Source organism: Pavona decussata, unplaced genomic scaffold (assembly GCF_977016875.1).
Source record: "Pavona decussata unplaced genomic scaffold, jaPavDecu1.1 SCAFFOLD_168, whole genome shotgun sequence".
NCBI classification, from domain to species: domain Eukaryota; kingdom Metazoa; phylum Cnidaria; class Anthozoa; order Scleractinia; family Agariciidae; genus Pavona; species Pavona decussata.
The window spans coordinates 317904-331960 of record NW_028145579.1 but is presented as its reverse complement, the minus strand read 5'-3'; the positions used below and the strand labels follow the sequence as shown (position 1 = coordinate 331960).

Sequence of the window (14057 nt, the reverse complement as noted above, 5' to 3'; positions counted from 1 at the left end):
GTTGACCCCTGTCTAGCCGGTATTTAAGCTATCGAATGTTACCCGGTAACCCAAGTCAAAATTATTCGTGCATGCACCGCTAAAATGGACTCCTTAAAAACAGTGGCTGCTAAAGTAAAGCACAGCCCTCAGCTTATAAGAAAGTCGTTTTCCAATCCGCAGAAATCTTACAGCAAGGTAACTGAAGGGGAGAGGATTAAAGGTAAGGATTGCTTTTGTTTATTCTGCCATACGGTGGTAGTTATTCGAATCGAATGAAGTTGTTTGACTGTGGAAAAATGACAATAGCGTTCCTTTGATGTGAATAACTTACGCAACAATGGGACAAATCTGCGCTGCAATTAAACGGCAAGGTTTCCTGGAGATTCAGAAGTGAAATGCCTTAAACTTAAGGACAAAAGCTTGGTATATCCGGGTGAGGAGAAACCGAAGCTCTTCGGTATTTACTTTGTTAGCCTTCTCGAGCGAGCGAGCGAGCGCGCAGGCAAAACTAATTCAACGCATTTCAGCTTGTAAGACTGAAATGTCATTTTCAAGTTGTGCGCGCAGGCAAGCCATCCTGAGTATTATTCGAAGAATTACAATTTTTATACGAACTAGGTATAAAAATCTCACGTTACCACAGCATCACGTAATTCACCGAAAATATTTTCACAATAATACGCTTATTGCGTTGCATGCATATTTAATTTTAAATATTCCGAAACTGAACAGGTACGAGTAAATTGTCAGAAGAAAATTTGCATAAGGCCAACTTCGCTTTAAGTTAGTTTAATACAACTAACACAATTCAGCTTTTTGCCATTTATAGCGTTTTCAATTTTTATAATGTTTATCGTCCTCGATCAGAGCTGACGTATCATGCTGCTTTCGGTCAAGTATTACCTTTTTTCCCGTCCCTTTAATATTGATTAATAGAGTCCTAAGCAAAACACTCAACATAATTTACAATGGCATTGTATACACTGATCGATGCGGGTCAATGTAAGATGCATCGTCGTAAAGCGAAATGCCAAAGTCCGAAACGTAATTTGAGGACAATTAAGCCAGATAATTTCATTTAGCGCTTATTCAATGAAAGGTCGAAGTCTCCTTGACATCTGTAGCCTCGTCTGTCTCATTATGCTTGCATTAATAAGCGCTTTGAGCTACGCAACACTGGTTTAACATTTATTATTACTTTCGCGAGGGCAATAACTTTGCAGTTGGATAATAAATTTACTCCATTGCCAATGCCAGCCAGCAACACTGGACGTGTTTTTTTTTTAATCATCATCCCCCTCTCCGAAATAAATTTTACAGAACAACAACCGATATACAGTGTGCTCATCAAAAACAATACCCTTTAATTTTTAAACAACTCCAAACAATAATAAATTCTGCAGTGTACCAGTCAACTCCCTTCTTTGCGGCCGTCATAACAGGTATTTTTTTCGGTCAAACGTCTGTAATTTATTTCAGTTTGCCGGGGATTTAGCAGCTGTTCGTGTTATCGGTGTATCCATAATAGCGAGGTGTCCGCAAGGCGAGAGTTGACTGTTTAGGGAAAGAAAGATATAAACAGAAGCAGACACATTGGTCATGCGCACATGGGTTGGCTTTAGGAAAGCGGCAAGCGGGCTGGCCCTGGTACGCGCGAATTTGGTTTGCGCGATTCTTCGCTCTGGTTGAAAGATTGTCGAAATAATCCGGAAACTATAAAGTCAGTTCTTGGTATACTGAATTTGTTTATCAGGGTTGAAATCAAGGCTTTTATATGGCCAGCCCGCCTTCTTATGAGAACATCGTTTTTTTTTTGCGAGGGAAATATTGGTAAGACGAGAACTCAGTCGAAAACCAAACCAGCTCGGTCAACGGGAGGCCTTTAGTTAATGAATAATTTTTGCTATTTTCCCTCAGTGTCATATATATTTTTACCGCACGCGGCTTCAAAAATTACTGAATTGTATATCTTATTAGAGGCTACGAACCAAGTTGCTTCCTCAAGTTAACAAATCTTTTGTATTAAACTGATAAAACTCCTTCTTTATCTGCTTTGATATAGCCTTGCTGGTCTTGCTGCAATTTGCCAGAACCTAGTAATCAATATTTTCAGGCAATAAAACTGTATTGTTAAGTTTCTATTAAGCAATATACGATATCGTATTTTGCGTTGGAGTCAGGAGAATGGTAAATATTCCGTTAATCACCCAATTAAAACCATCCAACTAAAATTTGTTTGTTTTTGTTTTACTTTACATGTAACAGCCCTCCATTTGAGTAATAGAGAATTGACTCTGTAGTGTATGTAAAGTGCTAAAGTTAATAGTTAAACGTAAATATATGAAACATATTTAAGTTTGAACTGCGGATGAAAGATCAAAGATCCTCGCAGTTACTACGCAACTTAAAGCTGCGAAAAGAAAGCCTGAAAAAAAATTCAGGCTTGAACGGGATTCGAACCCATAACTTTTGCAGTGCTCTACCAACTGAGCTATCAAGCCAATTGGTATTACCAACTCCTGTTCAAGCCTGAATTTTTCAGGCTTTCTTTTCGCTACACTCTGTTTTTTTTTTGTTATAAGAACCTTTTTTATAAGAACGTCGAGGCTGAGATTAACCAAAATTTTAAGAACGTATTAAGAACATTCCTCAGGTTGAGAGTCGATAAAGAACGTTTTTATTTTGCTAATCTGTTTATAAAATCAAGGTAACAAATGTAAATTAACCACCATACTTAAGGGCATGTTTTGTATAACATTAACAATGGTGACACACATCTCGGTTTGTCATAATCAGCAGTTCTTGATACCATATCTCAGCAGGCAATGCACTTTCTGATAGGTTTTCTGTTTGCGTCCGCATTGATTTACTGAAATACAAGTAGTGTATACCATGTAATTTAAGAACATCTTTAGGACGTTTTCAGCCTCAAATCGCAAAAAAATATAAGAACGTCCAGCCTCAGCTCCAAAATTAGACGTTCTTATAAAAAAAAAACAGTGTACTGCTTAAGTTGCGTAGTAAAGATCAAATGGAATAAAGATCCTCGCCGTTCATCCGCAGTTCAAAATAAATGTTTCATGTATTTACATTGATTTATTACAGTAATCCTTCACGGGTATATTACGAACTCACAGTACAACCAGGGGCCCGTCTCTCGAAAGTCCCGGTAAGTTATTGGGCCCGATAATTATATTTTTGAAATGTTTTTCGCAAATTACACAGTGAGTAGAGACATGATACTCGGCCAATGTTTTCATAGAATTATAAGCTTTTAAAATTTAGTATTTAAAGCAAACAAAAATGGACTTCTGCTAAGAAAAATTTACCACCAAGGACACTTATCGGGCCCGATAAGTTACCGGGACTTTCGAGAAACGGGCCCCAGCTCTCGCTGGCTTGATAGCGCAGTTGGTAGATCACTGCACGGCATCGCAGATTCCATGGCTTTGAATCCCGTTCAAGCCTGAATTTTTTTTTTCGGGCTTTCTTTTCGCAACTGCTTAAGTTGCGTTGTAATTGGGAGGATCTTTCTTCTATTTGAAAGTTCATAGTGTCTTCAGTCCCGGCTAGCGGTACAGCATTTATTCTACCCTTTGCATTCACAATGCCGCAATATCCACTATAATTACCGACGACTTAGGCCCGGTTCAGACGCCGAACTTTTCATGAGCCGAACCTAATACCTCGAATTAAGTACATGAAAAGTTCGGCGTCTGAATCAGTTGAGAACGGCTGTTTCAATTTGGAACGGCTCAGCCGTTCTTCCCGCCTGGCTCAGCCGGGAATTTCGGCTTTGGAACGGCTTTGATTCAGACGCCGAACTTTTCATGAGCCGAACCTAATGCATAAATTATTATAACGTATTCCAAATAAAAAAAAAAATTGAAAAAAAAAACCGCTAACATTTCGATTGGTTTTGCTTCAAGTAATTAAGTTCGGCTAATTAAGTTCGGCGTCTGAATCAAAAGGCGGGATTTTCGTGATTTGGGCCGACCTTAATTTGAATTAAGTTCGGCTCATGAAAAGTTCGGCGTCTGAACTATGAAATCCGGAGGTCGTGGTCGGCTCGATTCCCGCTGAGTTTGAAGAATTTTCCCTTTCCTTCGTGTGGTCTCTCATTTCCTTACTAGGGCTAACGCTCACGAAAAGGCAATTCATGCGATCACTTTGATCTATCATTTGTGTCATTGGCGCCTAACGGCACAACATTCATCGTAGCTGTATACAACACATTCCTATTTCCCATTTGCCAAAGATCGTCTATTTGGAACGGCAGAACTTTCTTGAAAAGAGTCACTCCAGAAAAACCGTATACACGGGTCGTTGTTTTAGTAACAGCAAACATCGAGACCATACAACATTCTGCTAAAAATAGTTGTGTTTTTATTTGCAGAAGTAGTGACTCTCTCCAGTGGAATTTTATTATCGGCGTATAAGGGGTCACAGGTCTCTAAAATTAGCTCTAACAAGTCTAGCAGCAGTTCTGTTTACGCGAGAAAGTATCGTTACTGTTAAACCTCGCGTAAAAAAACAAGAGAAGCTGTTGCTTTGGTATTCAGAGAAAATTAATAAAAGATAAGTTTAATATCACACGAAATTCGGGCTTAAAAATAAGATCAGAAACGAGGCTTGAAGCATCAAGTAATCTGTCGAAAAAAGTACAGCAAAATAAAATATTGGCACATTGACCTCATGAGTGACTGTCTGAGAGTTGCAAAATATTAGGCTATGAATATTGCTTTGAAGCTAAGCACTGAAAATCAAATCGTTGAGACCACTTCATTTTTATCTTACAACAACGACAGTGAATATTAACACTCTTTAAAAGGCTGCCATGAATAATGTCAAATTCATAATTTTTTGTATCAGCGTGCCTACACTGGCGATTGCGGAATAAAAAAAATAAATAAATAAACAAATAAACTAACACTTTACAAAGTTGACATAAATAAAGTCAACTTCAGACTATTTTTAACAGCGTACCTGTACTGAAGAAATTAAGAAAAAAAAAAATGGCACACCAAATACAATATAATAACCTTTCCATTACAAGTACGGCATAAACTCATTTTCTTCAGGATTTGTTGTCTTAGACTAGGACAAGAGACTTCATCGCGATGCCCTGCAGCTAAATGAAAATAGTTATGTTTCTATTTAATTACCCTCCCGTCACTACAACTAGTAATATTTTAATAACAGGATTTACTTGGAAATCGTCGCTCCAGCGGTAACCGTGTACATAGATCCTTGGTTTCGTATAGACAGCAAATATTGAGATAAGACTACTGCAAAGCGATTACCTAGCCAAAAATAGTTTTGTTTCTTATTTGCAGCAGTAGTTACCCTCTCGTTACTATATTTGCTACTATTTTAGTATCGGCGTAAGGGTGCACAGATCCATAAAATTAGCATTAACAAATCTAGCAGCAAGTCTGTTTACGCGTGCAGACAAAGACCACTGATGATTACTGTAATAAAACTGACCCAGTAAAGTTCGGAAGAGAACCTATTGCTTTGGCATTCAGAGTAAAGAAAAGATGAGTTTATGTCGGATATGTTAATTAATTGGTGTGTCCTTCAGTATTTTTTTTTTTTTTTCAGTACAGGCGCGGAATATAAAAGATTCTGAAGTTGTTATTATTGAATGCAACCTTTCAAAGGGTGTCGTTGTTAATTGTCGCGGAAAGGCAAAACTGAATTACACTCAAGAATTTCTTGTTCTAGCAACAGCAAACGTTGTGATCTAAGATTACTTCATTCCCATACACTGCTGTTTAAAATGTTTATCTTTTTAAATGGTTGTAGTAGTTTCTTTTTAGCTCTGGCTGCTATTAATATTTAATATATTTAGTGGTATTTTAGCATCGGCATAAGGGGTCACGCGAGCTAAATATTGTTACTGATAACACCATTAAAGAACAGAATGCAAGCTGTTCAGTGCAAGTGGTTGCAATTGATGCGCTCAAAAGTACAGAAAACCAGGAAAGAAAAGCCGAAAATGGGAATACACAAAGGCAAGCTGTTCAATTTAGCGTTTAAAACTAGATACTAGTCAACTGCTGGGTAAGGCCCCAAAAGGCCAAACGTGTGCCTTCGTCGATCTTCTTAAGTAATCGTGTTAGGCCCCTTTCATAGACTATTAACATAGATGATCCACCACTGTGCAACCCCTTTAATTTCACCTTTATTTCATGAAAGAACAACATGTTAAAAAAGGTGCCTTTGAAACAAATTTCACATGCTGCTGGCAGCAACTGTCTGTGAACAATGTTCGCTCGTGTAAATCAATATGCTTGCTTGACCTGTAACGTGGTCCATAATTTAGGGAGGAACATTACTTGTTGGTTTTTGACTATTGTAGTTTTCTCAGTTTTCATTTTAGTGTTCTGTGTTCTGGGCTTGCAGTAGCTGGCGTTCGCGGTTGCGGACTGTACCCGCCTGTACTTATGCTTATATATGTACTATTGTGATATAAAGTATTATTATTATTATTATTATTATTATTATTATTATTATTATTATTATTATTATTATTATTATTATTATTATTATTATTATTTTATTTTTTTCTTACTTTTTACCTTCGAATGTTTCATTCTAGTTCGATTTTTGTATTGTTATTTATTTTAGTCTTGGCGAAGTTAATAAAGAAATAAGTTTATATTTATTTATTTATTTATTTATTTATTTATTTATTTATTTATATTTTTATATTTTTAATACAAGCAAAGCATCGATCAACAGTTTTCTTGTCCTGTAATCTGGGATAATTGTGTTAAATGTTCTGGCAGGTAAGAATCAAGAGGATTGGCTTCATGCTGAAGATTCTCTAAATGAAGGAATCCACTTCTATGTTAAGGTTTGTGATCTTTGTCAAATATGACCTGTCCTTTTAGTTTTTAAAGATGTTGTCCTGAAAAGCTTAATTGTTACGAAGAATTCAGTGTAATAATTTATCCCAACAGGTAATTAATTAACCAAAAACTCTGGTCTTTACTCTCGATACGACACAACCAAACTCGGTGAATTTCCTTTCTCCGTCTGAACTTAAAAAATAGTTGCTGTGAATGCAGCTCCTCATGTAAATAGACCATATTCGTATTCTCGGTATGGAACTGGATCGAGCTTGCAATAGAGGCTCATACGGGGGAATATATTAGAAACTATTTGCATGTGAAAAGATTTCCCCGCATAAGCCTCGTGTGCAAGCTAGTTCCAGTTCAGTACCGAGAATACTAATACGGTCTATTGAACAAATTGAAGGAGTTAGTATCATCTGGAAGTAGTTAAAACAAATTGCAACTTACCGTTAAAGTGCACGTTTGAGGGGCAGACAACGGCTCGCTTCTGTGGAATATCTCCTCGGAAAGACATTACCCCGCTCAAAATTCGGATTAAATATGACGAAAGCTGAGTTTTCTTTTATTTCTTAGCGAAAGGCCACCTCGAACTTTCGGAACACTAAAAAACTAATCCCTTTTGTTGTGGAGGGGCAAATAGTCGTAAAAGTGCGAAAAAAAGGCCAGCTACCATTGTTTTGAAAGACAAAGCAGTCCTCGTTGGGTGACCCTGGCATTACTATCGTGGCGCCTTAAGGTTGCCACTGCCCAACAAATACCTGGTGTAATCCTCGTTTTCAACATGATATATGTAAGTGTTCTGCAAGTTTAGTTTGTGACGATCATCACTATGACTTTGTACGTATTTTGTTTTCGTTTTGTTTTGTTCTGTTGTGTTTGGGTTGTCTCTTGATCACTATTTTGTTGGGGGAGCAGGGATGGTGCAGTGGTGAGAGCACTCACCTCCCACCGATGTGGTTTGATTCCGGACTCGGCGTCACATGTGGGTTGAGTTTGTTGTGGGTTCTCATCCTTGCTCCGAGAGGTTTTTCTCCGGGTACTCTGGTTTTCGCCTCTCCTCAAGAACCAACATTTCTAAATTCCAATCAGTCCCCAATTAGTGCTCTGTGCTAAATACATCGACACTTAAAGTGATTTATTTATTTTTAGTTATTATCAATGTTTTCTAATATTTGTTTCGTTGTTTCGTATTTAGATGCTAGGCTCTTGTCCTGTGTTTAAAGCTCAGGGTTCAGGATGTACGGACGAAGCAGTGCAGCAAATTGTGGGAAACACGAAGAAGGTTTGTGTTGGGGACAAGGAGGAGTTTTGCATAGCAGTAACTTTGTTGATAACGTCTATCTCACAGGGGACAAGGAAGCTCTGGATATCATGCGTTAGTTCTGTTTCAGCTTGTTTCCTCGTCTTCGGAATTTTTGGTGGGGTTGTGCGGCTCGCTTTTTCAAACCCAGACCCTATTTTAAACCGAAACATGTAATTTTTTGCTACCTTTTCTCAGATCTGACCTCTAAAATTAATACTCATTTTCAGACCTTATTTCCAGAATCCATAGAGGCTTTTCTGTCAAATCCATAGCAGTTTTCTGAATTTCAGACCAAAGTGGGTAAAATCTATACCCTGTTTCAGACCAAAACGGCTAAAAACACATACCATCGGCGCCGCACGGAGCCCTCCCCTGTATAAGCTATACAGCTACCCTCGAGTCGTCGACCAGTGTGTAGCAACCGTCAACATGTTTTGCAAACCTAGTTTTTAAGGCACCTTATCAGGGAAAAAAACGGAACGACGTTTTGGTGTCATCCTGTCACCATTATCAAGTAAAGAGTACCAAAGAAAAGATAATTTATAATTTTTACTTGATAATGGTGCCAGGATGACACCGAAACGTCGTTCCGTTTTTTCGCTTATTTTTATAGTCAACTGTATATCTAAATTTAATCTTACCTTATCAGGGCCAACTGATTTGTTTTCATCACTGTTTTTGCAACGTTAAAACTGGTTAAAACGGACTCATGAAATATATATCCAACCGTATTGCTCAACAACTTGTCAACTAGGGATTAAACAACCTCTTTCACTCCCGTTGTCCAACTGTTTCATATCTCATTGTTTTAACTGCTATAGGCAAAGAACACACCACACAGTGGGAGTCTACAAAAAGTTCTAGTGACAGTTTCAACCCGGAAGCTCACAGTTGAAGACATGGTTACAAAGGTACTTGTAAATCCGGTTCTTTAAAGAGGTATTGTACGTTGAAGTGTATAGTTCTACGTTTGTTTGTTTGCCAGGACGAGCTAGCCTGTGCTGCGATATACTGGGAAATAGTCTATATTCCTCCGAAAATAGCGTACGTACCTCGTCTGAAATGTTGAAGGAAGCCGATTCTTTTCCTTTGACCGTTTGAATATTCGTGGTCGATGGTTGGCAATGGAACAGTGATAGATTTTGTAGTGTATGGGATGTGGATGATGATGATGCAGAATGGATGTAGCGTATGGGATGTTGATGAGTCTGGTTTTGTTTAGGTCTTGCAAACAATAATTCGGACACGTACAACGTCGCATTGACCATCTTTTGTTTTGCTGGGCGCTATCGAGTTGTATAAACTTGGAAATGAGCCAAAAGGGAACATTTTCTAACAGATTTTTATGAAGTCCTATCCTGTCTTGTTCTAATAAGTAACGAGAAAGAATTATTTCCAGGAATGTAGTTTTTCCTAGCCTTGTGCTCTAGTTTACAATCTGCATTTCGAGAACAACTTACAGTTTGTTTCTGGAAGATCGATGAACATCTCTTTGCGACTTCTGCGTTTTATGATGATGATGATAATGATTATTATTATTATTATTATTATTATTATTATTATTATTATTATTATTATTATTATTTAATTCAGTGCAGTTACGACTACGTATTTGAGACAGAGCCTTTCGATATTCCTAATTTTAATTCCTTTTCATTTCCATACTTTTGTTAAAGGACAAAATCATGGACATTCCAATTTATCGGTAAGTACATTTTTCCACAAAAATCTGAATTCGCAAGTGCGTTGATTTGTGCATGTGAATTCCCAGAAACAATTTGCACTCATTTGAAAGTAGCTGAGCGATGTAAATTGTTTGACTAATTCGTCTAAAAAAAATGAAAAGAAAAGAATTAAAGAAAAAAGAAAAGAGATTGGTATATTGTGATTATTTTTTTTTTAATTTGACCAGACCAATGAGATGGAAAACCTAAACCCAGAGTTGCAATCCCTTCCCAAATTCTGACCCGCTGGAAGTTCCAGGGGAAGCAAACTAAGGTTACTCCCTTGGAGCAAATCCTGCAAGATGGAAGATTTTGGCTTTGTGACGTTACATACCTTTGCGCCATGAATTAGCATGACTTGGCACGCCATTTATCTTGTATATAATGTGATAGTTTTATCGTTTAACCCTCCCACCTCACCCATATACTCTAAACAATCACAGACTTTGAGATTGTACGTTGAGTAGAAAGGTTCACAACAAAATCTGAAAACTGAGTAAACGACTGCTGCGATTTGCTGTTTCTGCCAAACAGCTCGGCAGCATCAAATGAACCTCTAAAAGTAACTATTGTTTTTCACAGGGTGTCCTACTGCGTGGCTGACCCTTACTACACAAAAGTGTTTGCATTTATTTCTCGTGCCCAGGGCAAACAGGATTTAAACTGCTACGCTTTCCTGTGCAGCAAGGAATCAATGGTAATATACTCATTCAGTCTGGTTGTTTGACCACTGAAAAGGGTAGTTCGTAAGTGATTAGGAATAACGGGAGCTAACGTTTATAATTAAATGAACTGAACAATTTTGTCTTGGAAAGGAAAGCAAGGCAAATGCAGCAAAAAGGAGTTGTTCTTCTCGTTAATTTCCTACTTAAATCTGGCTGGTTAACAACCATGTTTCGGGATGAGCTGCCTAGACAAAAAAAAAAACCACAGAATAAATGGGAATGTGATTCCTTGAATGTTTTACCTTTTTTCCGTCGAACCTTTTGTATCCGTTTGTAGTACTTTGAGCCGAGTATAAATTTCATATATTTTCAACAAAATATACGATGCAAAATTTTATAAATATTAACTTTTTGGTTTTGTTGTTGTTCTCTCTTCAGGCGCAAGCCATGGCATTAACCATTGCTGACGCTTTCAAGCTTGCCTACGAATATTACGAGAAAGGGAAAAGTACCAAATCAACAGAAATTTCTCGAGTTGCCCAGGCAAACAACAACGAAAAAGCCGATAAACCCGTTCCTGAGGTAAAGAACGGAAATCCCGACATTTACGCAACTCCAGCAAAGGCAAAAGTTCTTATAGACAAGCCGAGCATTCAGGTCACGTCAGATTCGTCTGCATCTGCAGTGGAAGACTCCGGAAGAAAAATGGCAGCTTTGGTAATATAATATTTCAAGCTGATTATTTCCTTTGACTTTTTTTGAGATGTTTGGTCACCGTTTTGATTTTGTGGCCCATGTTTGAAATCTGGATGCTAAATAACGTCCGTATAATTTTGATGTTTTATTGTAGCTTGCTGTAAATGAATCTTGCGAAAGCTATGCTTATTGCTTATTCGAAAACTCGAGGTGCAATAGTAATTACACAGTAAGCTTTGGCTTTTCTTTCTCAGTAAGCTTTTTTTCTTTTCTGCTACGTAAATGTTTCAAAAGCTAAAACGTGACCGCACACAATCAAAGATCCTAAATGCGCCGTTGGTTCTATATAAAAATATTTATTTTAAAAAAAACTTTGCCATGAAAAGTTCACCCTCTTGAAGAAACTATTTGAAGGTTTCTGTATTTACAGATATTTACGATTGTCGCTAGAGGTTAGAGATATCATTGCTAAGTTTTTCTTTATTTGCTGTAGGACCTTGCAGTTGAAGGCGACGATTTTGATGCAGAATTTACGAAGTAGGTTCTTTTTTCCTTGTCTACGTTCCCTTTTCGGCAACCTCCATAAGAACTAGTTCACCACAAATGACTTTTGACGGTTTTTTTTTCTTGTCTTTGAGTCCCTGAGCCGGGGAAGGGGGAAGGAGGAGCGAAGAGTACAAAGTGGTTGCAAAATGGGACTATGACGACGTATCACGCGCCGATTACGTCATTTGTTCTGCGCAGCCACCATATTGGATTTTGCAATTTCTCTAAGACTGGAGAAAACCGTCCAAATGAACTCAAAGGTAATCGGACCCCCACCCCCCCCCCCCCCCCAAAAAAAAAACGCAAAAAAGTGGTGTAAGAATGTAAAAGTTACGAAGACATAATAAAATAAAAAGGTAAAAAATCCAGATGTGGAAAACCAAGGCTGTCAAAATCTTAGCTTGTTGCCAAGAAAACATGAAGTGGCGTCAGCAAAGATCTATTATAACAAATTGCTGCCAGTTAAATTTTAGGAATAGTAACAAAGTCGTTTTTTTTTTGTTATCCCCAGAGCTCGTTCTGAATCGCTTTATCCAATTTAGTTGTATATTTAGCACTCTTTTGGGCAAAAAAACATGAAAATCACTTCTTAATCCTTTTTACCTTGTGTTTTCAGGTTGGCAGAATCACGATCGAATCCCACGTTGTTTGAAACGCCAGTGAGAAGACGAGATTTTTTCGATGACGTTAATCATCTTGTCGCGACGGAGGCCACAGCGAAGGAGCTGATGATGTCCAAATCAAGTGAAGATCTTTTCACAATGTAATTGAGATCATCCAATGGACCGGTATTAAAAAAATTAAAGGCAAAGTGATTTTGACCAGTTTAAAGTAAGTCTTTTCCACGAAACCCGAAGGGTTCCTTTTTCGTTACTATGAAGTTATCATGAAGCCTAAGGTGACATTTTTACGTACATTTTGTTTTCATTTTTCAAGTGTTCTCTGGCGTTTTTGCCTTACAATTTGTATACAGTCTAAATGAAACCAAGATCATTATAAATCATGGATGATGCTTATACCACCATTTAATGGTCACACAGTTTGCAAATTTGTTGGCAGCGTTGTTTTTGTTCATTCAAGTTGATTGTTTGCGTTTGTTTGTTTTCTTTTCTTTTGTCAATAGCAACATGACTTTAGTTAATATGAAGTTATTGAATGTTTTATTTGAAACCTAGCAAAATTATTCTTAAATGTAAACAGTAATTAATTATTCGCTGATATGTAACTACGCATGTGTTGGCATTTCGAAATGTTGAATCTTTACTAATAGGCGGATTGTTGTTTACAAGTTTAGCCTCATTAGCATGAATTGGAGATTGTTTCATTATGCTTATGAGGCAAATTGTAAGCAATGACGTCAGCAAAGATTCTCTTATAAAGAAGATACTTTGTGTCGTCCTTGTGTTATTTGTTAGAACAGTTGTCATTCCGAAACTTTCTCAGTGCTAAAATAGAGTACAAATTAGCATCAAACGTTTGTCAATAGAAACATAACTTTAGTTAGTTTGAAGTTATTAAATGTTTTATTTGAAACCTAGCAGAATTATTCTAAAATGCAAACAGTAATTAACTTTTTGCTGATATGTAACTGGGCATAAACTGACATTGGGAAATGTTGAATCAATTTAAACTTCCTCGGTGCTAAAATAGAGTACAAAAGTAACATCAAACTACTTTAATAAAATAACTAGCACGCAGATATACGTGTCGTTGATGCCATTATCATCAGGATATTTTTTTATCAGTGAAGATGGTAGTTTGAGTGACGATGGAGGTGGGTGGTGGTCTCAAATTGCCACTGTCTTCTCTGTCTTCTCCTTCGTGCTGTGGGTGCAGTAAACATAAACATGTTTTCTCATCAACTTTTGCTAGCAATTTGACTTCATTTTCTAAAATTCTTACTGGCGTTCAGTCCAGTTTTACGCCTTCCAGCAATAGACACTGTTCTCTTGTTCCGTGTTCAACGCTAAAAACACAAATTATGTGTGAAGTAACGGAGTACAGCCCTCCAATTCTCTTCTTCAAACTGGAGGAAACATGACCTTGGCGTGAAGCCTGATGCCAACTTTTCTTGAGGATTGTGGCGTTAGTGGCGTTGTTATTCAAGTTTTCAAAGTTGCGTACTGCAGCTTCCATTGCTGCCCAGTGTTTTCTGTTTTTCCAGTTGAAGCTGCATCCAAACAGAAATTTAAACTATAATATCGCTGTCTAAAAGGAACATAAATATGGACTAATAACATAAAAGTTACAGTAAGAAAAGAAAATTTTCTTCATTGAA

At 37.4% G+C, this 14057-nt stretch overlaps 2 protein-coding genes across 4 annotated transcripts in view; one reads left to right on the top strand and one right to left on the bottom strand.

The window, feature by feature from the left end:
- The first annotated feature begins 27 nt into the window (after positions 1 to 27).
- On the top strand, positions 28 to 13478 carry LOC146464159 (low density lipoprotein receptor adapter protein 1-like). Of its 2 annotated transcripts, none has more exons than XM_085130118.1 (9): positions 28 to 202; positions 6777 to 6844; positions 8041 to 8127; positions 8970 to 9059; positions 9825 to 9853; positions 10455 to 10569; positions 10976 to 11254; positions 11727 to 11770; positions 12396 to 13478. In XM_085130118.1, the coding sequence occupies exons 1-9, from the start codon at positions 85 to 87 to the stop codon at positions 12544 to 12546; spliced, it is 981 nt and encodes a 326-aa protein (XP_084986244.1). In that variant the 5' UTR covers positions 28 to 84; the 3' UTR covers positions 12547 to 13478. The 2 variants fall into 2 exon arrangements, with proteins under 2 accessions (XP_084986244.1, XP_084986245.1); XM_085130119.1 differs by lacking the exon at positions 28 to 202 and adding an exon at positions 5580 to 5999.
- The window catches only part of LOC146464158 (gamma-aminobutyric acid type B receptor subunit 2-like), a 20711-nt gene continuing 19513 nt past the window's right edge, over positions 12860 to 14057 (bottom strand). For both annotated transcript variants that reach the window (XM_085130088.1, XM_085130087.1), the window contains one exon: positions 12860 to 13949. In XM_085130088.1, coding sequence (XP_084986214.1) covers positions 13890 to 13949 — 60 coding nt within the window. In that variant the 3' untranslated portion in view covers positions 12860 to 13889. The remainder of the gene's footprint in view (positions 13950 to 14057) is intronic.

Coding starts and splice junctions, on each gene's coding strand:
- LOC146464159 (XM_085130118.1), top strand. CDS start 85: ATGGACTCCTTAAAAACAGTGGCTGCTAAAGTAAAGCACAGCCCTCAG. Junction 203..6,776: donor TGAAGGGGAGAGGATTAAAG/GTAAGGATTGCT, acceptor ATGTTCTGGCAG/GTAAGAATCAAGAGGATTGG. Junction 6,845..8,040: donor GAATCCACTTCTATGTTAAG/GTTTGTGATCTT, acceptor TTTCGTATTTAG/ATGCTAGGCTCTTGTCCTGT.